The 25,185-nt window shown below is 25.0% G+C and overlaps 1 protein-coding gene across 1 annotated transcript in view; it reads right to left on the bottom strand.

Moving 5' to 3' along the window:
• Window positions 1-1,830: 1,830 nt before the first annotated feature.
• The window catches only part of LOC129963540 (GPI ethanolamine phosphate transferase 1-like), a 30,884-nt gene continuing 7,529 nt past the window's right edge, over window positions 1,831-25,185 (bottom strand). Inside the window, exons 6-26 of the mRNA XM_056077981.1 lie at window positions 23,427-23,543; window positions 23,206-23,306; window positions 22,375-22,523; window positions 20,846-20,867; window positions 20,707-20,763; window positions 20,482-20,561; window positions 18,926-19,113; window positions 18,423-18,495; window positions 18,006-18,108; window positions 15,637-15,729; window positions 14,904-14,995; window positions 14,769-14,819; window positions 14,617-14,695; window positions 14,427-14,535; window positions 12,654-12,756; window positions 12,049-12,136; window positions 11,857-11,955; window positions 10,102-10,157; window positions 9,363-9,438; window positions 7,032-7,148; window positions 1,831-6,886 (exon numbers count right to left, since the gene is read on the bottom strand). Coding sequence (XP_055933956.1) covers window positions 6,707-6,886; window positions 7,032-7,148; window positions 9,363-9,438; window positions 10,102-10,157; window positions 11,857-11,955; window positions 12,049-12,136; window positions 12,654-12,756; window positions 14,427-14,535; window positions 14,617-14,695; window positions 14,769-14,819; window positions 14,904-14,995; window positions 15,637-15,729; window positions 18,006-18,108; window positions 18,423-18,495; window positions 18,926-19,113; window positions 20,482-20,561; window positions 20,707-20,763; window positions 20,846-20,867; window positions 22,375-22,523; window positions 23,206-23,306; window positions 23,427-23,543 — 2,033 coding nt within the window. The 3' untranslated portion in view covers window positions 1,831-6,706. The remainder of the gene's footprint in view (window positions 6,887-7,031; window positions 7,149-9,362; window positions 9,439-10,101; window positions 10,158-11,856; window positions 11,956-12,048; window positions 12,137-12,653; window positions 12,757-14,426; window positions 14,536-14,616; window positions 14,696-14,768; window positions 14,820-14,903; window positions 14,996-15,636; window positions 15,730-18,005; window positions 18,109-18,422; window positions 18,496-18,925; window positions 19,114-20,481; window positions 20,562-20,706; window positions 20,764-20,845; window positions 20,868-22,374; window positions 22,524-23,205; window positions 23,307-23,426; window positions 23,544-25,185) is intronic.

Raw genomic sequence — 25,185 nt, 5'->3', positions numbered from 1 at the left:
GCCGACGGGGGGGCAATTGCCCCCCTGCTAACGCCGCCTCTGTGTATGGGTCAGTAAAAAAAAGTTATTTTTCCAAAACTATTTTATGTTTTTTGGCTTCGCTTTAACTTACGAAAATTAAAATTTTAATATAGTTCAAAAGCAAAGTTTTTATTGATTAAAAATGCAAGATTATTTATTTAGACTCTATTTATTTATTATACTTTAAATAAATAAAAGGAAAGAAGACATTTTATTAAAAGTCGAGTGTTTTTTAAAATGAAAAAAAAAAAAAATGTATCCAGGTTGTCAGAACGCTTTAGCCAAAACATTTAAAAATGAATAATACACAATTATATCATATTGTTAAATACATAATTTACAATTGCGTTATGACAACGTCGATAAATGCAGAATTTACAAAATAATTTCTCAGTATCGTACAATGTAAAATCTTCAATATTGTTTTCAAAATATTGTACAATATTCGATTCTTAATCAAAAAGTGTCACAAATTTTCTAGAAAAAAATCTCATATTAAATGAATTAATTATTTTTTTTGTCGATTAATTTAAAAACTTCAGTGCTTTTTGAAAAATTGTTACATGCCTCCTAACATTTCCTCGAAAACTGCTATTAGTGGCAGAGACCATAAGAAAATTGAAAGACGAAGACAGTAGCGAGTAGTAGTGTCCATCTTTGAAGAGGGGAGAAGTTACAAATCTCTGTTAGTTATATTACTTCCCTTTGCAGTTAGCTTACTGGTAAAAAGGAGAGTCTTACAAATAATTCTAATGAATATTGAATGGATTCTGAGTTAATGAATTCTAGTCTACACGACAAAATGAAGGATCCAGATTATTCGGGGTAGTAGACGGTAGCACCATTGGAATAGGGTTCCGATTTGTTTGTTCTTGATCATGCGATGCTCTGTTCCGAGAGCTAAAGCGAAGTCGAGCTCAGTTCAAGTGAGTAGTTGAGCGAAGTCTCTCTGGAGTACTACTCTCCTAAGCGCTTTTTGCTGTTACGGTTTATTACCGATTTGCTATTATTTACTGCAACTGCTGTTCTGCGCACTCTTCATCTGTGCATTGTGTAGAATGAAAGGTCTTTATCTATTGGACTTTTTCACCATAAATTTCATGGGCGGATATTCCTAACAATATTTCCCAAATATCGTGGTAGTGATTTTATTTGCGTTCTTCCCTCAATTGAAAGATTCGAGTAGCTTTGTAGCCAATTTCCAGTTATTATTTCTCACCCAATTCTTTTAAAACACTGAATCTAGATTAAGAACAACATGTTTAGATATGATTTAGAGACCAAACGGATACGCTTGTGGCAGAAATGCTTTCTTGGTTTGTTTTTAGAACTGAGAGTTATTTGAATCTCGCACACAGTAAAGAGCAAAATTGTGCTCTCTCCCCATTTTGAGAAAAAGATAACCATTTCGATTTGAGTTCTAGAGGAGTTTGTATATACATAGCAATTACTTTTTGGACTGCATCGCTTTTTTTAGGAGGTGTCGTTTCTAGAGATTTCTTTTAATGACTATGAGTCAATGATTCTAAGTTAAACAAAAGTGATCAATATGCAGAAATTGGAGAAATCTAGATCATTACAACATTATAAAAAGGAACTAAACTTTTAATAACTGCATTATTTATTATCAAAGTGGCTTGAATATTATTCATAGTGAAGATTTACATCCAGAATAAAACAGCAAATATTTAAGATAAAGAATAAAAATAAAAATTATTCAATTGACATCTGAAGGCAAAAAATTCTTAATTGCATTAAAAAGAAACTTGCAAAACAGATTGCCAAAAATTATTTGGTTTCCAGTTAATAATTAACTTGACAACAATAGATCCAGAGAACATAATACCAAATCAGCAAAAATACCAAAATAATAATATTCGAAGAATTATTCATTTGCATTTCCACAAATACAAGAAATTAACACTTATATATTTTAAAAACTTAAAATAGCAATATTTTTTATTCAATATGTCAAAAATAGATCTGAGTAATCAATCAATTTGTTTAAAAAATGGAATAGTACAAAATATTACAAGGTGGAAAAAATATTAAATATTGACAATAAACAAAACAGTACATTAAGCTTTAAATAACAGGAAGAGATAGAAAACCATATTTGATTTCATTCAAATGAAGACAAAGAACCTCACAGATTTTTACTCTAGATCTAGAGTAAAAATCAATGAAATTATTATTCCATTCGATTTGGAGAATATAGGAATAATCTCTAAATTTCTTTATTTTCACATTTATTCTGCACACACAAAGCAACTTATTCCTTTTTAGTAAAATTTAAAATTATCCTATTTATATGTTTACTCATCCTATTCACAAAACAAAAATCATATTAATATCATCCTAAATTTCAATTGCTAAATTGAAATATTCAAAAATCTTAAAAATTTATTTTACGAATAAAAATCTTGATTTTACACAATTAAGAAAAAATAAAACAAGCTCCAAAAAATACAAAAAAGTGGCAATAGTTGAAGCAATTGTAAAAGAGAAGGGAGGGAAAAAAAATCTAGTACACACTATAGCATTGAAATATAGCTATTTATCTATTTTTTCTTAATTTTCATCAGTGACTAGATGAATAGAACAACAAAAAGTTCAATAACAATGTATAATTTCTAAACGTTATTTTTTAAATGACGTTTTAAAAATTTCTTTTCATTGTATACAAGACTTAAATACAGAGATGCTGAATAGCTGAAACTGTGTGCCTATTATTGCTATTCAGACAATTATTTTTCTTTTTTTTAGGGGGGAGGGAGGAGCAAAGATAAGATATTATTTAAGGGGTTTATATTTCAAGTTCTTGCATTTAAACAGAATAAAATATTGGTTTTATTTTTTAATCCACAAGAGAGCTTTGAAATATCTTTTAGACTTAAATTTATAACTTAAACTATTTTAGCATTATAATATGATATCTTCCTTTTCAAACTTATAATAATAAAATTTTTCTTACATAATGCAAAAGAATTTGATAAAATTATTAACTAAATTAATGAATCCATATATATGTTTTTGAACTCATTGATTACAATTTTCTACAATATCTACCAAGAATAAACAAAAATGAAAGAATTAATTATCATTATTTGATAATTTTTAGCTGATATGTTCAGTAGTATCATTTCTAAAATGCCAGTCCATCAAACTATAAAATTGTATTATTTTACAATTTATTAAAAAAAAAACCGGTGACAGGTTTCTAATTTTCTTAATGAAAATTGAAGTAATTTTTTGGAATTTTAGTTAAATTGTATTTTTTTTCAATAAGGAAAATGGGGGAAACAATCACTATTAAATATGATGAAAATGGAATACTGAAAGAAAAAAATGATTCTTCTATTTCTATTAAGAATTAAATAAAAAATAATCCAAAATAATATATTAACACAAAAGAGCAAAAGATGAACTAATCCCCCCACCCCCAACAAAATACATCTTCATCATTTGCAGCCCTCTTTTCTTTTTTTAGAATGATGAATTGTTTATTTTTGTTAGAGAATTAAAGTTATCTTACAAAACAGAAAAAGGAACATTTAACAACTATTACAATTCAAGGAAATAGATACTTCAATATTCAAAAGAATATAAACAGTAAAAGAATTTTTCCTCAACATTCCACAATTAACATGTAATAAATAATACACAAAGAAAAATATTTTCCAGAAAAAACATGTCACAAAAACTTATATCTAAACTTCAAGTTTGCAATATATATATTTGCCACAAGTTTTCAGTACATGCTAAATGCTTATTTATAATGCAAGCACTATTATTTTATAACAAATTAATGCATGCTTATCCTTTGATTTAACATAGATTGGTTTTTCACAAACATGGTGCATAAATAGCAATCATGCAATGAACATTTATATTTCACACTAAATTAGCCAAGAATTATATTTAATAATCTGGTGGAAACAATGTTATGCATTTTTTTTTAAAATTGGAGAACAGGTTTTTCATAGATATTTATTTAATTAAATAAGATAGCAAAAATGCACAGAAATAAAAAAAAAATCCCATTCTTTTCTAACTTTAATAGTTGTCAAATTGTTACTATTAATTTTGATAACAATTTGTTTAAGAAGAAACGATTTTTTAGAAATATGGTAGAAACTGATGTATAAAAACTATATTAAAAGATTGGTTCAAACTTTTATATATCTTTTTACAAATTTTATGCTTTTACTTACTCTCTCATATATGCAAATATATGATCAGAATTTTATAATATAAGTGATACAAAAAAAAAAAAACTTTTAATACAAGCATTTCTCAGATAAAGTTAAATTCAAATGTTGTGTAAACAGAATTTTTCTTATGTTTGCTCAAATGGATTAATTCAAAACCATACAACTGGAATATCATAAAAATTAAAGGTTAAGTATATGTCGATACAAACACTGCTCTTTAAATATTACGGAAAATCATTTAAAGCTCTAAAAATTAGCACCATAAGCTTCCGAAGATGATGACTTAACATTGTTTGTCATTAATGAATAAAACATTGTTTCACAATTTTAATATTTCACCACTTAGTTCGATAAATCATCATAGTATTTTTTTACGTAGCTCATTTTTAGTGTGGAAGACAAAAGTTTTATTTAAATACAGCACAGTTAAAATGCCTATTGTCGAGTGACAGAAGACATACTGTAAACTCCCTACTATCCACAAATAATCTACAAAGAAAAAAAAAAAGATCAAACAATTTAATATAAAAATGCCTTCAAATTTTTTTTACTTACAATCAGGAGTTTGCATATACAATTACGATTTCATAAAAGTAGACATTTGTACTTACAAGTAGTTGGGTTACTTTTTTACAAAATCATATCATTTATAAAAAGGAGTCTTCTGTTATTTTCTGGCATTAAAACAATTCTCTTATTATTTGTGATTGAAAAAAAAATTCTATAATATTTTGGGATTAAAAATCACAGATAATTGAGAATTCACTGTAGCAAGAAAATTCCATCTATTGATAGTAGTAGCAAAAAGAATTGTGAAGAATAGTAGAAAAGATTAAATTTATATTGAGTTGAACAAAATTTTTCACTGAAAAAAAATATAAATTTAATTAGTAACAAAAAAATCTTTAATTTCTATCTTTAATCTATCTCTCTTACGTTAATTGATTTTTACAATTGAATTGTTTTTTTTAATGCTTTATATAGATATATAAAAACTATACATTTAATTTCATTGAGTTTTCCCTTTTTTCTTTCATTTATTTTAATGTCTGTATATAAATTTAGACTGGTGAAAATCTGTAAATCTGAAGTACTAATATATATGTGAAACTTTTAACCAGATTATCAGCATATGAAGGCAGGCTGCCTTCTTACATGAAAATTATAATCTAAACTATTTTTTAAGTATAAAACCATACTTTAAGCTATCTTCTAATACAATATTACACTTAAATCATGCAAACAGCATTTGGTGGTTTGCATTATACGGGGATTAACTGTTTGAGAGCAAGAAAAGATTTTACAATGCACAACATGTTTCTTGTATAGAAGAATGAGTGAGCACAATAAGTTATGCTACAGTCAAACCATGTTACAGTAATTATTGTTCCCAAGTAAATAATTTTAATACACCAAAAAAATGATATCTGAATTCTGGAAAGGTGCATCTGTTACTTAAAAATATCCGAGTTTTTAAAATTTAACAGATTTAAATTCATGATAAAGTGTATCTGTATATTGTATGTGGTCAGGGGTAGCAGTTTGAATCACTATCTGCTCAACAATCTCAGCAGATATTTTTGTCAAAGAATATTCATTACAAGAAATATTACAATGTATAATGGTTTTATAAGTAAAATAATTAAAAGGATTTTTTTATACAAACATAAAAAGCTACAAAGCATTTTGTTGTTTTTGTTTTAAACACCCACTAAAAATACACAACAATTTAATTATACCCTTCCATGGTTGCTTTTGGAAAAACATGATTAAGGGATAGAAATTAAATACAGATAAGTTCTAATACAATTTAGATCAAGAGAAATCATTTTAATAAATATCACCAAATCTGGATTGCTTGCCCGTAGTAATTTATTTTAAAGATACATACACAAAGAAAAAGCTTCATTGGATTTTTTATAAACTCTAATAATAAAGATAATATAAATAAATATAATATAAATCTCTATAAATAAAGATAGTTATATCCATTCTATCACTGAAACGTAGTTTGACTGTACTATGAAGAAAAATTATAAACATATATGTGTACAAATTTTGTACACTTTTATGTGTCAAGTTTTGTGTACAAACACTTTAACATGATCATGATTCTGAAACCACTTGCATTAGTAAACTTCTAATGGAATATCTCTTTAATGATACAAATGCTTAAAGCATCATAATAAAATAAAGAACAACTTGAATTTTTAATTTTAAATAAATAACAATACATTTCTTAAAAATTTGTATTTTACAATTTTGGATAATTAAACGGATTCAACAAATTTCATGACTAGAAGAACACAAAATTCAAATCATGTATGTGCGATTTACAACAAGAATAAATAAATTAACAAGATTAAAAGAAAAGAGATCTTTTACAAAACAATTTAAAAATAAATATATTAAAAAAGTAACTAAACATTCAACTTTCTGAATTTAACTGGAATAGAAAAGTCACTTAACAATCATAACAAATGTCTCTTAATTCTTAATGACGAAACTGTCAAAGAAACAGATGTGAGAATCCAAGCAAGGCCATATAATAACATTATGAAAATTATTACAGTTATACTAATGATATAATGGCTTAAAGAAGTTCCAATATCCAACCAACTTCCACTATCTTTCACCAGAAAAAAGAAATGCTGAAAAAAAATAAAAATAAATGCACTTACTAGCAGACAATAAGATAATATATTTACTATTGTAATACCAGTAACATAGTTATTATTGAAGTACTTTATATTTATTCAAGCAATACTTGTTGGAAAATGCAATTAGAATACTTACCAAAGCAAGAAAATCTGACATTAATAAAATAAGGAGGAACAACGCTCTCGGGGAAGCTTTTAAGCAGACATTAATTGCTCGTAGAATGCAGCTTACAATCAAAAATGGTATCAAAATCTGAAAAATGCAAGCAAATCAAATAATAATTACAAGGGGAAAGCGTTTTCTGCATAAATTTTATGAATGTAAACAAACTATTTTCAAAATATTCAATAACTACCCGCATTTGGTGACCAGCTGGTTCGCAAATGTTAATGCTCAATAAAATATTCCATTAATATTTTATGTAACTTGTTCTCATAGTAGGTTTTTCAGCAAAATATTTTTAAGCTTCAAATTTTGATAGTCATATTATTCACTTATACTATTATGTAGGATTTAAGTGTTTTGTTCATTGTGCTATGCATCTCTCTCTAATTTTCTATTAACACCCATAAAATTCAATTTTAAATTAAAGTGGAAATGATGAAACTGTAATTAACAATTTTTTAGTGAATCTAAGCATGACTTTTTAAGAAAAAAAATACGAGAACTCAATTAAAAAAAATAATAATATGAGAACTGAAAGTAGAGTCGTTCGACATTGAAATCTTGAGTTCTGTGCACTACAGAATAATTTTCATAATTTATAATATCTCAAAGAATTATTCAACAACAATTTCACGTATTCATTGAAAAATTAAGTCTTTAATTTTATTTTTAAAAGTATATAAATGCTGTTAATAATAATATTCTATTTTTTTGGTTTATAAATATATTTCAAAAAATTTTTAGTTTCAATGTTTTAAATTTGAAGTTTAAATTTTAGTTAATCCTTTGGTCCTAAAGAATCATATTCTATAAAGTATTCTTGCCGCTCCAACTTTTAAATCAATAAATAAACGTTTCTGTCTTCTGAATTCAAATCCGAACGATTTATTAAATTTTGAATATTTCAATATTAGAACAATCAACATTTTCCTAATCAAGGCCAATCACTCTTGAGAAACTCTGGAAGATGATTGGCTTCATTGAGATGGTCGAAGAAATGATCTAAAATCAACCGTTTTATAGAATAATGATTTTGAAATCCTCATAAATCAGTCAGCTTTAGTAATTGATTGGATTGCAACTCCTTTTATTTAAAATATTAGTGTCGCAAGAATATTTTGTTAAATATGATTCACAATGCAAAGGACAAAATACAAAAAATTTAAAATTCATCATTCATCACATTTATTGACTCAATTTACATAGAACATAATTATTTACTTCATTTAGACCACTTGTTAGCAGATGCATGTCTATGATTAAATTTTTACAAATTAACTGTTGGGCGATTAGAGTAGATATCTTGTACATATTAAACCATATTTTCCTTGAATAAAAGTGTTTAATTGAATTAGTAATATAGGTATCGTAAAAGATCAGAGGAAAACATTCCTTGCATTTATTTTAAAAAAAGTAACATATTTCATTTCATACAGACACATGCTGAAAATTACATTTTTATATGTTTAATTCCGAATGATAGTTAACTTATTTTTTAATTTGAGCTTTTGCTAATATGATGGCAACACATTGATAAAAATTAATTTTTTCCCCTAAGCGTGCAATGTGCTCATGGAGCTAAAATTTTATTTTTATTTTGTGCGAAAAAAATTGTTGAAAAATATGTTTAAATTATTTTTAAAAAATTCATTAAAAATAGAAATTTAATTTGTTCTTTAAAACATTAGTATCATTAAAAAAATTTTTAGAACTTCAATATCATGTAAAAATCACTTTTCTGCTGTAATATTTTCGGAAGTTATAGCGGAAAAATGCAACAATAACGTTTAATTTTTAATTAATAAAATTTTTTAATTTTAATTAATAAAAATTATGATTAAAAATTCACGAAAATCGCTCCAAAGTGCACATTCACGGCCTCCAAGATATACATCAGCCAAATTTGGTAGCTGTAGGTAGAATGATCTGGCCTGTAGAGTGGCAACACAAAATCAACACACCCACCCAGACACACACAGTGAGCTTTATTATAAGTATAGATATAGATTTTGTGGAGGAATGCACACATAGAAAATAAATTTAAATTATTGATTCCAAAATAGCAATATATAAATGCAGTTTAGCTATAAATAATCTACCGAAATTAATTCTTTTGTTACTGTAAATAAGAAGGATGTCTGAATGATTTTTGAGTTACTTAAAATTTAGAGCTATAATTCTGAATAAACAAATAACAATAAAAAGGCAAATTTTTATGGATTTTTTTTTGTCCAAAGAAAAGCTATATATTTCTAAATTTTTATTTATAAAATTACTAGTACAAAACAAATGTATATTTACCTTTATAAGCATAAGAAATCCCATCACATAAGGATTAAATACAGTTAGAAAACAATAGACACTTGTAGGATTGAAACTGTAAAATGAAATAAAAATACATTAAATTTTACTTGTTTACTTCATTTTAACTTAGCAATTTTTTTTTTATTTCAATCATTTACAAAGATATCTTAAACCAATCAGTTACCAGTTTTATAGTAATATTTCAAAGCTAAGTTTGAAAGAAATTTGGTGTATTCCCAAATATAAACATTAAAATGAAAATGCAAAAAATATTACCTTAATATTATTCAGCAGTTTATCTTTGTTGAATTAAAAGATATATGCACCATAAGAAATTATATTAAATGCTAATAGAATTCTAAACAGATCTATTCAAATATCCTGAAAGTTTCAATATGAAGGCATGCTTTTTCAAAAAAATAGCGTTTCTGAGTGTAATTTTAATGAATGATTACAATAATATGCTAGCATATATACATACATACATTATATATATATATATATATATATATATATATATATATATATATATATATATATATATATATAGTTCCTATTGAAGTAAATTGTTACAAGAATGCACTGCTTATATTACAGATTACCGAAGACAAATTATAAAATTAAAATCAACATTGATTAGCAAATTAATAAATATCATTTGTTTAAAATATTAATACTGAATAAGAATTCAGAAATATTGTTACTGATTACTAAAAAACATCTAAAGTTAACTGACCTATTTATACTTGCTATATTACCAGTCCCAAAAAATGCTAATAAAATGAAAAATATCTATATAACAAAATTAAGGTAAATTTTAGCAATTTTTACACATTAGTATTTATATTTAAACCAAATATAAATTTTCACAATTGAACAACTGATTTTCTTATGTCAGATCTTTGAATATGAATAGCTACACGGAAATAAAAACACCAATAAAAATTAGATTCATAGTTAATAAACTCAATGACATGCAAATTAAATAGGGCTAATTTATAAAAATAGAAGTACAAGCAATTCTAAAAACAAAAATGTAATTCAATTAGAATTAATTAATTAGTTAGTTAATTAATTACCAATTTGATAGTCAATTCTAAAATGATTAATGTTCAAATTGTAACAAATTTGATCAATTGTGATCTTAACAAAGTGACATCTGATATTGCAATAAAATATAATTACATATTGGTTCCACAATTTAAGCTTCTAAAAAGTGCCCATATTTTATTTTATTATTTTTCTTGGATTTCTTATTTTCAATGGAATTTCTAAAATTACAGCATGCAATCTCTACTACTATAAAGGAGAATGTGCATATTATAAATATTTTGATGCTCTACAAGCCAGACTGTTTGACCTAGAGCTTCTAAATTTGTTATAGATATACTTTATATACTCTAGAGAGTGGCAATGTGTATTTAGGAACAAATCCCTTCAATCTTAATTAATTAATTAAAAATTAACCCAAAAAATATGTCAAAATTTTGACATTTTTTTCGCATTTTTTTAAAACTATATCTTTCAAACACATTATAGCACAAAAAATAATTTTATGTCATTTTAAAACTCAAAATTGTCTTTTTAATCATAATTGTTGTGCAGTATTTTCCTAAATCTTTTACAAATCTTTACATTGATTTTTTTTTTTTGCTTAATTTCAAGCAATAAATTATATTGCTGACCAGAAATTCAAATAATTTTTATTGTTTCATCACATATTTAATTATGAGATTATTTTCCATTTTTGAAAGTGTAGGAAGAAACATTTTGTTTAACACCTTTGCAACATGAATAAAACATGAATTTGAAATATCAGAAAAGTTAGAAGAGAAAGGACAAAACAGTAGCTATTTTAATAATGTTGTGATATCATGGGTAAGTTCCTGTACATAATGCACAAAATATATTTAAAACTACAAAAATAACATGGTTTTAATGCCTGACAATTTAACAGAATCATAGGCAGGAAATTATGTCGAAGCAATTTAACTGATACTAGATATATCCAATATTCACAGCAAAAAAGCTAGTTAGCAAAGACAGCTAAAAAGAAATAAGAAAATGAAAGTCCGAAAACAGATGAACTAAACAGTTAAGTTTTTAAAAGCATTACGATGTCACAGGAGGCAGGTTCTTCATTTGGATGGTTCATATACACAATAATATAAGGCCATTAAAATAACACAGCTGTGAATATCTGTCACAATTTGGCAGACATCAAAGTTAATGATAAAATATTAAATTATATCACTAAAAATAATTTCATTAATTAATTAAAAAGATTTTACAGGTGAAATTATAGCCATTTAATTCTTCACGATATTTAACTGAAAATAACACAAACAGCATTCCCAGCAATCCAACTGGTCAGCAAAGGCAGATAATATTTAATAAGCCAAAATATTTGGAAATTCTAGTAAAATGAATAATAATAATTATAAATTATGTAAAACAGACTTAATACTATCTAATAATTTTAGAAGGATACAAAAAAATAAGCTCTTCTAAAATCTCCCAAACTTATTTCATTGTTGATTTTTTTCTTAGTAGGATCAGCTGGAACTGACACAAAATGTATATCCTGTAACTAAAGTAGCAAACAATTAACTTTAAGTACATAAATTACTTAAACACTGAGAAGTTTTTCATACTATATTATCAAAGCAATATAATAACATACTTTTGAATAATTGTAAGATAACTGATGTTCTAACATCAACCAAAGAATCATTTCAATGCATAACAGCAAACAAAACATTCCTTCATGACTTAAAGAGTTAAGTTCTTATGTGATAAATATGGAACAGAGAAATAAAGTCAATGATTTGCAAATGTCAGCACTAAACAAAAAGACAAAAGAAGTAATATTAAAATAATAATTTACAAAGCATCTTTTTATCAATGTATTGATGTTCCTAAAATAATTAATAAAAAATATACAAATATATTTTTTTAATTAAAAGGAAGATTAAAAATGTTCATTCCATTACAAATTAAAACTGAAATATTCATACATCATTTCATTTATTTGTTAATATAGTTTTCATAAAAAAAAAAAAGAGTTCAATTCTGAGACATTCTGAGACTAGAAAGAATATTAAAAAAATCTGCACATGCAAACAGATAAAAACGGGCAGAAATATATACAAGCACAAAATAACATAAGGATATCACCAAATAATAATGTAATTTACCTTGCTGAAAGACTTGCAACATTACTACAGTAAACGTTAAAACCATAAATAAAGTGAATATCTTAAAGAAAAATTCAAAATGAAAGGATACGAAATACTGAGAAGAATATATGGTGCAAATAATGATGTCATGACATTCAATAAACGAGTCAGAATAGATTGAGACCCAAACAGAGGAAGCACCAGAGATATCCCTACAAAGTAAACAATTAGTCTTATACCACGATGAAAATGAAAAATTTCTATTTGAAACAATGCTATTCAAATCTAATTTACCTAACAAATCAACAAACTTTCATCTATATAAAGGTCATAAAACATTATATAATTAATAACATGCACCCACACACACAATAACTTTAGATTAAAGAAAAAAAAAATACTTAAATTTAAAGCTATGATGTTTTTTTTTAAATTTCCCAGTGTTATTCTATATCTTTATATCACTATTCTATAATTATTCTATTACTCTATTAAAAATTTATTTATCATTTAATGTTTTGATATGCAATTTTATTTAAAAAAATATCTGTTAACATCTGGAAATAATTTCCCATAAAACAGCATAGCAGGTAAAATATTTATATCTCATCATAAAGCTACACAAATACATCTCAGAATGGATCTTAAGATTTTGAAATATGGTCAGATAAGGAGTCGACTCTTTACCTCTGAAACTATCAAAAATTCCACTGTACACCAAGAGTGAAGATGTTCCCAAATAACAGATATAAAGTGTATCAGACTAACATGTACATCCAATCTTTAATTGACTGATCTCGAACATCAAACCTTTCTACTTAGAAATGACAGTATTTCTAGACAAGGGTCCATTTTCTTTCTTTTAAATAGTAAAGGTGAAATATAAATCCATATATGAATATAAGAAGTAAAAATTCTAATTAATGTATATTCAGGATTCTTAGTAATAAAAGGTTAAAAAAAATTTTTATATAAGAGAGTTATTATCTTTGAAAGTAAATTGAAAATTTTTATCAAAAATAAGGAGGCACAAATTGCTTAGATTATATAATTTATCAATAAAGCATAAGCAGAACACAAAACAAATACAATTTTAAAAATAGCACAATATTATTCATGTTACATAAGACATTTTTTACAAAAGAGTTATTCTGGAAGATTAGAAAAAATTAATTATCTTTCAAATGATATTTTTTAAATATTAAATCATACAAAATTAATTTTTTTTTCAAAATTTCATTTCTTACTATAAATGGATCTTTAAATATCAAAAATAAATAGAATATCAAAAATACATTATCTGCAATTGCAGTTAATTACTTTAAAACATTATTTTTTAGAACCAAAAACAAAAGAGATACATCACTCATTTTTTCAAAACAAAGTGATAAAAGAAATGACATGAGTGAATAATCATTTGTTCTCAGTTGATATATTCATATCACTTTCTGTTAAAAAACAAATTTTTTCTACTGTTATTATCAGTAAGATATCTTCCCTTTTCCTTAAATGTGGTTTAATTTATTAAGAACAGAAAACGCACAGAATGAATAAAAACGAAGTATTTTTTTTTTGTCAAGATATATTCCAATACAAATGAAATAAATCTTTAAAATTTAAATATTAGAAATTAATTCTCCAAGACATAACAGCAGATTTTTAATGTTTTAGTTTCCATATTATTAATATTTTACATGACTAATAAGAAATTAAGAAATTTTTACATTATTCAGTGACTATAGTAAGTCGTTTAACAATTAAAAATTTTGAAAATTAACAACATCTGCATTTATGAATTTCTCTGAAAAATGCTCCCTGATAGGTTATAAGGTCTATATTGACAATTTCAAATACAAAATAAATAAATATTAAAATAGCTTACCAAGTATGAACCATGCAACAATTTGATTCAGAAAAGGTAGGCCATCTTTGTTAGCAATACTTCGAGAAGTACTTTGGATAGTATAGGTAGAAATGCATAGTAGAACCACCTAAAAGCAAATAATAGTTACTCATTGAAATACTTGTTTCAAATTTTTTAGGCTAAATTTAATATAAAATTAAATATATACCTGTACAGCAGTAAGAACTGCTATATAGTATGGCTCTCTTCTCACAGTTCTATTGTTGTATATAAGGCCAGTTTCAGGTCTGAAAATAATCACTATCATTAAAAGTTTCAATTAATTTATTGAACCAATTTATGCTACAGAAAATTACGTACCTCCGGGCACAAAATCCGACAGCAAAAATAAACAACCAGCCAGCTAATATTCTGCAGATAAAAGATAGAATCAATATACAGAAATTTTTAATGATATATGCACAATATTGAAAAGATTATAAAAAAGGTACTTGCACTGTGTTGTAATTTGTATCTTTACCAACTACAGCCATCATGGGGAATCCTGACAAAATTACTGAAGTAATACACCAAGACAGACAGAGTCGCTAAATTTAATATGAAACAGAAAAGATAAAACATTGTGGTCAAACAACTAATTCAATGATAATACAAAATGTCTAAAAATATTTAATTGTTATGCAGCAGGTTTTAACAGTCAATGAAGAAGGAGAATATATTAACACATGATATTGATAATACTGACTTAAAGAATTATGCTTGCTTATTTTGTTTTTTAGTGAATTAAAAAAAATCTGAGACATTCATTAAATTGACTTTCAATATGTAATTTGAATTCAATAAAGTCTACAGAATGTTTTTATTTAGATTTTAAAAATATAATTAGATATTATATTAGAATTATATAATTTATGTGAAATAAATTATTAAAACTTTACCACATGAAGTATTTTCTTTTATTATTTAAAACTTCATATTATGAAAAACAACTTATTTAAGATGGGGTCATTTATTTACTTCGTTTTGTTTTGACTATTTGTTTTATTATAAATTGAATTACAAAAGACAAAAGATTCTTACATTTGCAATGAAAACATGATGAAATGTGGTAGGATAGCAATAATTTTAAATTTAATTATTCAGTGATGAATTTAATAAATACACTTTTATTTAAAAGCAAAGCAAAACAAAAGTATCATATTACAAATTATTTTATCAGCCATTTCACCTTATGTGTATTTGTAAGGCTTGATAAAAATGGCCACATAGCTATAGCCCAAAGAACCACAGACAACACTTCTCTTTTGAAAAAGGACATGACCTAAAGAATGAAAGTAATTATCAACAGTTTATAAATTTAAAAAAAAAAAAACTTGCATGAAGTTTTGGTAAAAGAACACATTAACAATATTACACAAATTGTTCTGTATAAATACTTTTTTAATACAGAATATACAAGTTCATAAAATCCTCTTAATAGATATTAAATTATTTTTTAGATACTTCCACAATTACTCTACAAATTACTTTAAAATAGAGGTAACAACTAGTAATTTTGCAATTTATATTACATTTGAATTCAGTATTACCTACACTTTTATAAGTAAATAACTTTTCTAATAATATTAAAATTTATGCTAATAATTTTTATGTAGCTGAAACAACCTTCTTTTGCACAAAATTCTACAAATTCTTAGCATTATTACTCAAAAATATTTAACTGTTTACAAAAGCCAATTACAAATTGATGACAAAAAAAAGCTACTTAAAAACATTTAGATCCTGATGAGCTATTTGAAACATATTTGAAAAACGCCTTGTAATAATAATAGAAAAATAATTTTTTAAAGAAATAGAATGATATTAATTTTTTGTCAGCATAAACTATTCTTGAAAAAAAAAAAAAAAAAAAAACCTAGCAACTTCATTACTCCTAACATAAAGGAATATGTTAAAATTATAATATAGTTATAAATGAAGTGAAGAAAATAATTTATATTAGTTACTCTATACTTAATAAACAGTTTTAAATGCTTCCATTCATGAAACTCAAAAATATAATCTCTGAATGTGTGATCTCAATAAGCCAGACAATTTAATCTAAAGCTACCAAATTTAGCACATATATATTCTGGAAGATAGGATTCTCTATTGATATTTTATTTAGAATTTTAATTAATTAAAAACTAAATTAAATTTTGGCATTTTATCACAATAATTTTTGAAAATATAACAACACAAAAATCATTTTTATATCATCTTAAAATTTATAAAATCAGCATTCAATAATACCAATTTTTTACACTATTATTTTTTCTTCAATTTTTAAAAAAATATTTTAAGCATATTTTACACAACATAATTCATTGATGAAGTAAACCTTAAATAATTTTCAATGTAGTTATAAATATTCCATCTAAGGTTGTTGTTTTTTTAAATTATAAATAATCAAGATATGAAGATTTAGCTTATTCTTCTGTCTGGTTTATACTTCAATATAATGTATGCTTTTAATGAAATTTTTGAAATGTTGTACTTACAATTAGATTAAACCATCAATCATGATTTTTTTTAAAAAAAAGTACACTCATTTTTAAACACGGCTGCTCTTTTCAATGATATAACTGGATGGAAAGGATATGGACAGAAAATTAAGGAGATGCACACCATAATGAATAGAATGGTGTAAAGTGTCTAAAACAGTAAGAGTAGAAATATATAAAAATGTGGAATTTAAAAAAAGTTTAACGAGGAATTTATAAAGACATAATTACACAAAATATATAATTAAATTTTTAGCAAATATTAATCTTATCAAATGAAATAGTTGTTAAAGGCTTCTAGTTATAAATAAAATAATGGGAAGATAATTTGTCTGTTTCTATTAAATAAGTACTATAAAATTTTTGTCCATTTTTATAAAAACCTAATTCAATTTTCTGTAATAAAAATTTATATGGAAGAAATAAGGGCTTCAGTCAAAGATAAAAGTAATTAAAACAATTATTTAAATAAAGAAATTAATATACCACATCTTTGAAATGGATTGAAAAGTATAATTAATTTCTCCACATCTCATACAGATTTAAATCCTTATAAAAATTTCTAACTATATACCCATGTTCTGAAAGTTTGTGATTGTAAATTTTCAAAATTCATTAAAAATAATTTTTTAAATTCACAATCACAAATTTTCTGGACAATATGTATAAGGTTAAAAATCTATATAAAGATAAAAAAAATTATTTTATACTTCTTGATTCATTTTAAAAATGAGGTATATTATTGTCTTTTATTTAAATAACTATTTTCTGTTTTTTAGTATAATTTGTGATAAATTTCACTATTAATTTTATACTAATTTCCCCAAAGAGCTATGCCTGATGACAAAATTTGTATCAAAGAGACAAGAAACTAATTAATATTGTATTGTCATCCAAATTTTGAGTTATGTTACGTGTTGAGTTGAGTTGATGCTTAAAGTTTTAAATCTCTAGCTTATTGGGAAGTTAGTTCAAATTTGATGGCAAAATTTGTATTGAACAGACAAACAGGAAAGTGAAATAATAGACATGTTAAAAATTATTAAGTCCTTACCAAAAATTCCATTGCAATGAAACTCAATAAAGATAATCCAATAAATTTATAAAAATTATCTTTTCTTTCAAGATGTAACTTTGCAGAATAGATTAATTCCCACCTAAAAGATAAATATTTTTTTAAAAAAGCAAATAAAAAACATAGAATTGTTTTAAAATTTCGTTATTTTAGCAGAAATTTCATTAGACGCACAAATTAAAGAACAAAACTAACCCAAAAAATTTTAATAGTATAAAATAATCAAGTTATAAAAAGCATATATATGTTATTATTTTGAAATTTTATTATTTAATTAGAAATATTAGTAAAATTAAAAAATCAGAGTGCAGATGAAACATCAAGCTATATTATAATACAAAATATTGAGGAGTTATGCAAAAAATTGACAGTTAAAAAGCTTTCTTAGTTACTTACTGTAAACAAACAAGCATCCATAATAAAACAGGCAACAAGAAGTAAGCATAATACATAACAGGAGCACTTTGGACTGAAAAAACAATTTGGTTAGGTCTAAAAAGTTTGAATGTTACAAAATTATTACAATAAACTTAGATTTAATCATATGAATATATCATAGAAACATATACAAAAAGATTAATTCAAACTAAATCATGGTTAAATAAAAATAAAAAAAATAATATTTGACAATTTTTTTGTTAAAATTTTATATTTAAGATTAAGAATTTCTAAATAAAGCTCCGATTGCTCCTATTTATTTTGCTTATAAATAAATTTGATATATATTAATGCAATCAGTAAAGAAATTATCAGAGCAAATGTTTCCTTTGTCATTTAGAAATAACAGCATGAATTTAATAACAAACAGAAAATATAAATAAAAACTTGTACACCATAATACAAAGTCTATTAAAATATTTTCAATAGATAGAAACACTGATAAAAAGAATTAAACTTACCATAAAGCAATAGGGATATAAAAGATCCAATAAATACAAATGATATTATACATTTCATTCTAGAAAAATTGTCATCTGGCATTATGACAGAGGATTCAAGAGATTTCTGACCAAATGTTGTGTAGTCTTTCAGAATTAACACAAACACATAACTTATCCAGCCCAGAAAAGCAAGGAAAATACTTAAACTAGAAAAGAAATCATTTCATCAGATTTGCATGTTTTTCTTTAAAGTAGAAAATATTTGAATTTAAAATTTTTAACACTTTATACAAGTTGCAGACCAGAAGTTAATCCAGAGACTCCTATGAGGTTGCAGTTCTCCCTCCAAGCTAACGAGCATTCTTGCTTTTTTTTTTTTTTTTTTTTAATATCCTCATATTTGATTGGGCTTAATCTTTTTTTTTTTTTTAATAAACAAGGCATTATTACTTTCAGGTTTACATGAATATAGAAATTTCTGGCAAATAAATGAATAAACAACATGTCCAATCATGGTTTGATGAATATGAGGATGAAGTAAAACATCTACTGTGGTTCACAGAATCCCCCGATCTTAATATAATCAAATCATGAGAGCATTCAATCCAGAATCAATATTCTGCACAGGCATCTCTTCCAAAACTTTCATAATATATTCCATGAAAAATGGTACAATATTTCTTTAAACACTATTTAGCATTTTTATGATTCAATTCTCAGGTGAATCTAAGCTGTATTAAATGTTAAAGGTGATCCTTAATAATAAAGATTACTAATTTGCCTTATTATTAAAGACTGATGCATTCTTTTGTGTTTCTATTATTTCGATAACTATTTGTATATATTTTTATGGTATCTGAACTGCCAACATCGAATAAATTTGATATATAGGTCAAATAATAAGATGATTTTTTTAAAAAATAGTATTTTTTCCTTCATTAAAAAAGAATTTGCTGAACATTTACCATAGAAAAGACAAACTAATGAATCTTTAGACACTATTTATTCCTGAAGTTCTAAATAGGTATGAAAAAGAGAGGTTCCCAACATATACAAGTTTTATAGAATAGATACAATAACAAATAGCAATTAATAAAAGGAGTTACAGTATCTTTAGAAGACCAAAGACATATATGAAAAACACAACAGAGGAAAATAGAACCATTGCTTTGGTACTAATGAATGTATATTAAATATAAACATAAAAGTTAATGAAGTGCTTAAAAAGTTAGCCCAAAAGAGCCACTGTATGAATATTTTCCAATAATTTGCCATCATATTCCAACTTTTTCAATTTAATCTCAATGCATTCTATTGAAACATTTAATAATAACAAAATTTGTAAAATTAAATGACACTATTTTTTTTTATCTATACCATTAAAATAGCACTTAGATCTTTTTCTTTCTTTCTTAGTTTACTTCAGGACCTGATGCATGAATATATAATCTTTATGACTGCAATCCAGCCCTTGACCAAAATCTTGGATTTTCCATTGAATAACAGAAAATAATTATAAAAAATTTACTATTTTTATTAATTTCTAAACTATAATTAAATTTTTTTTCACTCACCTCAATATAATTCTGTCATGTTTCTGATAATAAGTTAATCCTTTTAATGCTAAATCAATAATTCTTAAACCAACTTGTATCTATATCAAAGAAAAACATAATTATAAGTAAAAAATATATTTCATGAAATGGAATTTCTTTCATAGAATTTCTTTTAACCAATAAGAAAGCAATTACAAATCTTTGAGAAACAAAAGTTAATTCTTGCAGATCAAAAATACTTACAACATCTTTATATCTATTTTGCTTGAGAAGTGTATCAATCATAGCCATTAATTCAGCCTATACAGAAAAATATACATTTTTATTCAGCAAAATTTTGTAATATAAAATTTGTGGTAATAACAGACAAAGTTTTACTTACCTGGCGAGAAGATGATAGTTCCCTAAAGAGAAAGACAATGTTAATTGAAATAAGTTTAAAATATGCAACAATAAATAAATAAATTTTTAAAAATTACATCAAAATATACATACTATTCTAATAACATTATTTATTTCTAATATGAATACATATAGAAAATGAATGTTGCGAAGCTTTTGGTTTCAAGTTAATCTAAATTCTTCAATACTTAACCCAATAGAGCAAAATAAATGCTACCGAAATAAAATGCAGAATTAATAATGTCATGCAAAGCTAGAAGCGGATATAGACAAACATTTTAAGAAAGGGGCTCATGCTTAAGAATATAATCTTGGATAATGAAATTTTCTGGTGGGGTTGTGGATCAAAGCATCAAAAAAAAAAAAAAATCATCAAATTAGTCAGGAATAAAATGTTTGGAATTAAACAATTCCATTATACAACACATGACTTTATTTAAATGTAAAATTATAGCTGATATTTTCAAACCTTTAATTAATTAATTTCATATTAAATAAAAGATATTATTACTGCAGATAGTTATTTTAAGTTTCCATGACTACTATATATATATAATCTTTCTTTGATCATATATAACATATAATAGTCCTCCACAGTTACACCATATTGACTTGACTGCATAGAATGTATTGCACCCAATGTTCATAATAAGTAACTTTAGACAACTAAGTTGAGTTGATCATTCATCAAATGAGTTTTTTTTTTTTTAAATTTCTTTAAAGAAGATTGGGCATGTAAGATCACAAAAAGGATGGATTATAAAAATAAACCAAATTATTTAATTTTTCTACCACACTAGTTTTGATTAAATTATTTTTTATCAAATCATCTTATATAACCCAATCAAAATGTTCAAATGTAATCAACCATATGATAGTATTTTGTCAGAACATAAAATATTATCTAAAATTTGAGGGTGAATCATGATCTCACCTTGTATTGGTCTCTATGTAAAACAAGATTAAATAAATTGCTGCATAATCTTGAATGCAGTATAATGATAAGCTGTATTTTTAGTTTTCAACAGAATTTAAAGGAAGGAAGAAAAACAATTACTGTATTTGGCCAACATCTATTAATTTAAATTTTTGCATGGCAAAGTTATTTTTCATGTATTCACAATATAATCTCAACTTGAGAGTAGTCCCATCAGTTTTTATTTTTTACATATGAATAAAAATACTATTAATTTTTTAATGATAAAGAATGAGTGAATTTACCCACATAAAAACAAATTATATAATTTGAAAATAAAATTTCCTATTTTCAGCTAAAACAAAGAATTTTTTTTAGGAATTATGATTCTGTGGTTGAATCCACAAAAACTGGTTCTTAAGTATTCATATTAGATATTAATATACTTTTAAATTTTGATATGATCCATAATTTTAAGTACAGTAGTTCCTGGGAAGTTTGAGGTTTTACTATTCTTTCATTTTTTTTATAATTTTAGAATTAGTTTGAAGAATAAAAATGGCATAACAAAATAAGCTACACATAAAACTTACTTAAATCTCCAAAAGAAAATCGGCAGTGTGTTTTCTTTCTTTTGGAGCATCTGTCGTTGATAGTTTGCAAGAATTTGACGGGCATTTGTAAGTAAAGATAATGCTTTATGAGGCCATTCAGTTCCTAAATATTCTACAGGCAATATTCCCTTTGAATGAAATCAAACACACAACATGATGAATTATGAAACAATAAGAAGAAATAAATAATGGATCTAGTATGAATTAAAGAATCTAAAATACATAATAACATTTTTCAATTATAAATAATAAATTAGCAGCAAAAGAATATCAACTTGAAACAGAACAAAGATAGTTAAAAATAATGAAATAAATAAAATGTAAAATTATGATATTTCTTTCTTTCCATAAAAACACAATAGCAATGAAATTCGTTATAAAGACGTTTCATTAAAAAATTTTTTAAATTTCATTTCTATTATTTTTAAAATACTTGTATAAGCCTCTCAAAATATTGAAAATAGATTGTAAATAAAATTGAGCACATTAATAAACAAAAGGCAGGTATTATTATTCCATGAATTAACAGGACCTTCAAAGAATTGGCATAGTAGTGATGAAGGAGATATATGAAGGTCACGAGTGCCAGTTTTCAGCGAGTGTCATAGAGATGTTAGCTTGTTTAATTTTTTAAAGACAAAATGATGAAGGGATACAAAATAATACAATGCATTAGATGTTATTTACAATTATTAAGATACTAATGATGACAGAGGGAAACAATGATGTTAGGTTTGAGGTGCGATTTACTCTTGCTACATTTTAACTCAGAGAAAAAGGTTTCAATGAATTTAAAATTGTAGAACTTACAAGAGAGTTCACAGGAAATGGGATACCAATTAAAGTAGAAATCAAGGGAGCAATATCAACTTGATTTATGTCAACTCTTTTCACTTGAGCAAGTTTCCACTCTAAAGAAAATAATTGCTTTATCAATATATATTACAAAACAAATGAATTAAATTTTTTTAACCAGTTAATATAAAAATGCTAGTAATTTCTTATTGGTGGAGAAAGAAATACATAGTTACCATTAGAAAGACCATCATGATAAAAATCCTTGCCCTCACCCATAGGACCCCTAATTCCAGCACCCCAAGCTACAACAGGTGTGTAGGTTTCATGCATATCTCCAGAACCATGTGATCCTAAGAAAATAAATTAAAAAAAATATACTGACTTTGTAAGGTGTATACATTATAATACCACACACATTTTAATACCAAAAGCTTTAGTCACAAAAGTAATTTTTTTACAATATAATAAAGTGATATGACATCTTATATAGAAGAATGTTAAGAAAGAATTATATACAATTTTCACTAAAAATTTTCAGTAACTATATACAATTTTCACTAAGAATTTTCAGTAACTATATACAATTTTCAATGCGAAAGAAACTTATTATCAAGCCCTACTTTTAGCAGGAATAGATGTGAGGAATTTCTTTCTTTTCTTTTTTCTCCTGTACTATTATAATAAGATTTTCATAATTAGTTGTGATAGTATCAGTATTATCACTTCCTTGCTTATTGGACATTACTTCACACGATTTTATTTAAGCAGAGTAATTTCAAAGAGAAAGTGTATGCCCTCTATGACAATATTGAAGACATTCAATGCCTTATAACTGAAGGCAATTAATTAAATATGCAGTGTTGTCTTTAATATAACATTCAAATGTTCATTAGGAAGATTGAAAAATAATGATAAATGATCTGGTAATAACTAATTGCTTATTTTGGAAAACTTTCATTGCATAAAGCCTTGGAAATCATGAAGAAAAAAAAAACTTTTATTTTTGGTATTCCTATGTATAAAATAACTTTTCATACTATATAAGTTCTGTTCTACAATTTTATAGTTCACCCCCCCCCATCTTTCATAAATTTTTTAAGATCAGCATGGTCCTCTTATTAATATAATCAGCATTCTGATTGTATTAATAAGAGGTACCATATATGATCCCATGAAACAATTTGTGGCCATTTTAATATTCCATGACACAACTCTTATGAATATAGTTGATGACATTCAAAAGATTAGGGAATGAGAAAAGAATTGATGGAACAAATATATAATGTTAAATACTACAAAAGTATTAAAATCAACTTAATAGGAAAATAAAAAAAAAAAGAATAATAAAATAGGAGAAAAAAATAGGAAAAAAATAATGAGAAAAAAATAATTAAATATAATTTAATTAATGGGTGGAGATATATTGATGACCTACTTTTGATTAACTTCGACAATACTAATATTGTTACTAATTGCTATCCAAAAGATTTAATTCTAACAGAAATAAATAAAAATCAACTTGAGGCTACCTTTCTGGATTTAAAAATCGAAATTGATAATGATAAAACAATAGTTAGTATATACGATGAAAGGGATGAATTCAACTTTAAAATAACAAAACTATGTAACTACCATTCCAATCTAAACTCTAAAATTTTCAAAAATCTAATTTTCTCACAAGTTAACAGGATCAAAAGGGTTTGCAATAATAAAAATTCATATATTGAAGCATCAAACAACCTCATTAAAAATGAATTTCCAAGAAATTACTGTAATGTCAATTTTTTAATTAAACAAGGTATGGTTTGGGATTAATCCTTTGGCTTAAATAATAATAGAACTTTCCTTGCATATTAGATCACTGAATAGATGGCGCTGGGAGCCTATAATTTTTAACCTAATTTACCGTTAGCTTTTTTACTGTTAGTGTTTTTAAAAAGCGGGAATCACATTTGATAGCTTAAAATTTCCTTGACTGTAGATGGTATGTCC

The sequence above is a fragment of the Argiope bruennichi genome, chromosome 3 (genome assembly GCF_947563725.1).
Source record: "Argiope bruennichi chromosome 3, qqArgBrue1.1, whole genome shotgun sequence".
In the NCBI taxonomy this organism is placed as follows: domain Eukaryota; kingdom Metazoa; phylum Arthropoda; class Arachnida; order Araneae; family Araneidae; genus Argiope; species Argiope bruennichi.
This window is presented reverse-complemented; position numbering and strand designations above follow the sequence as displayed.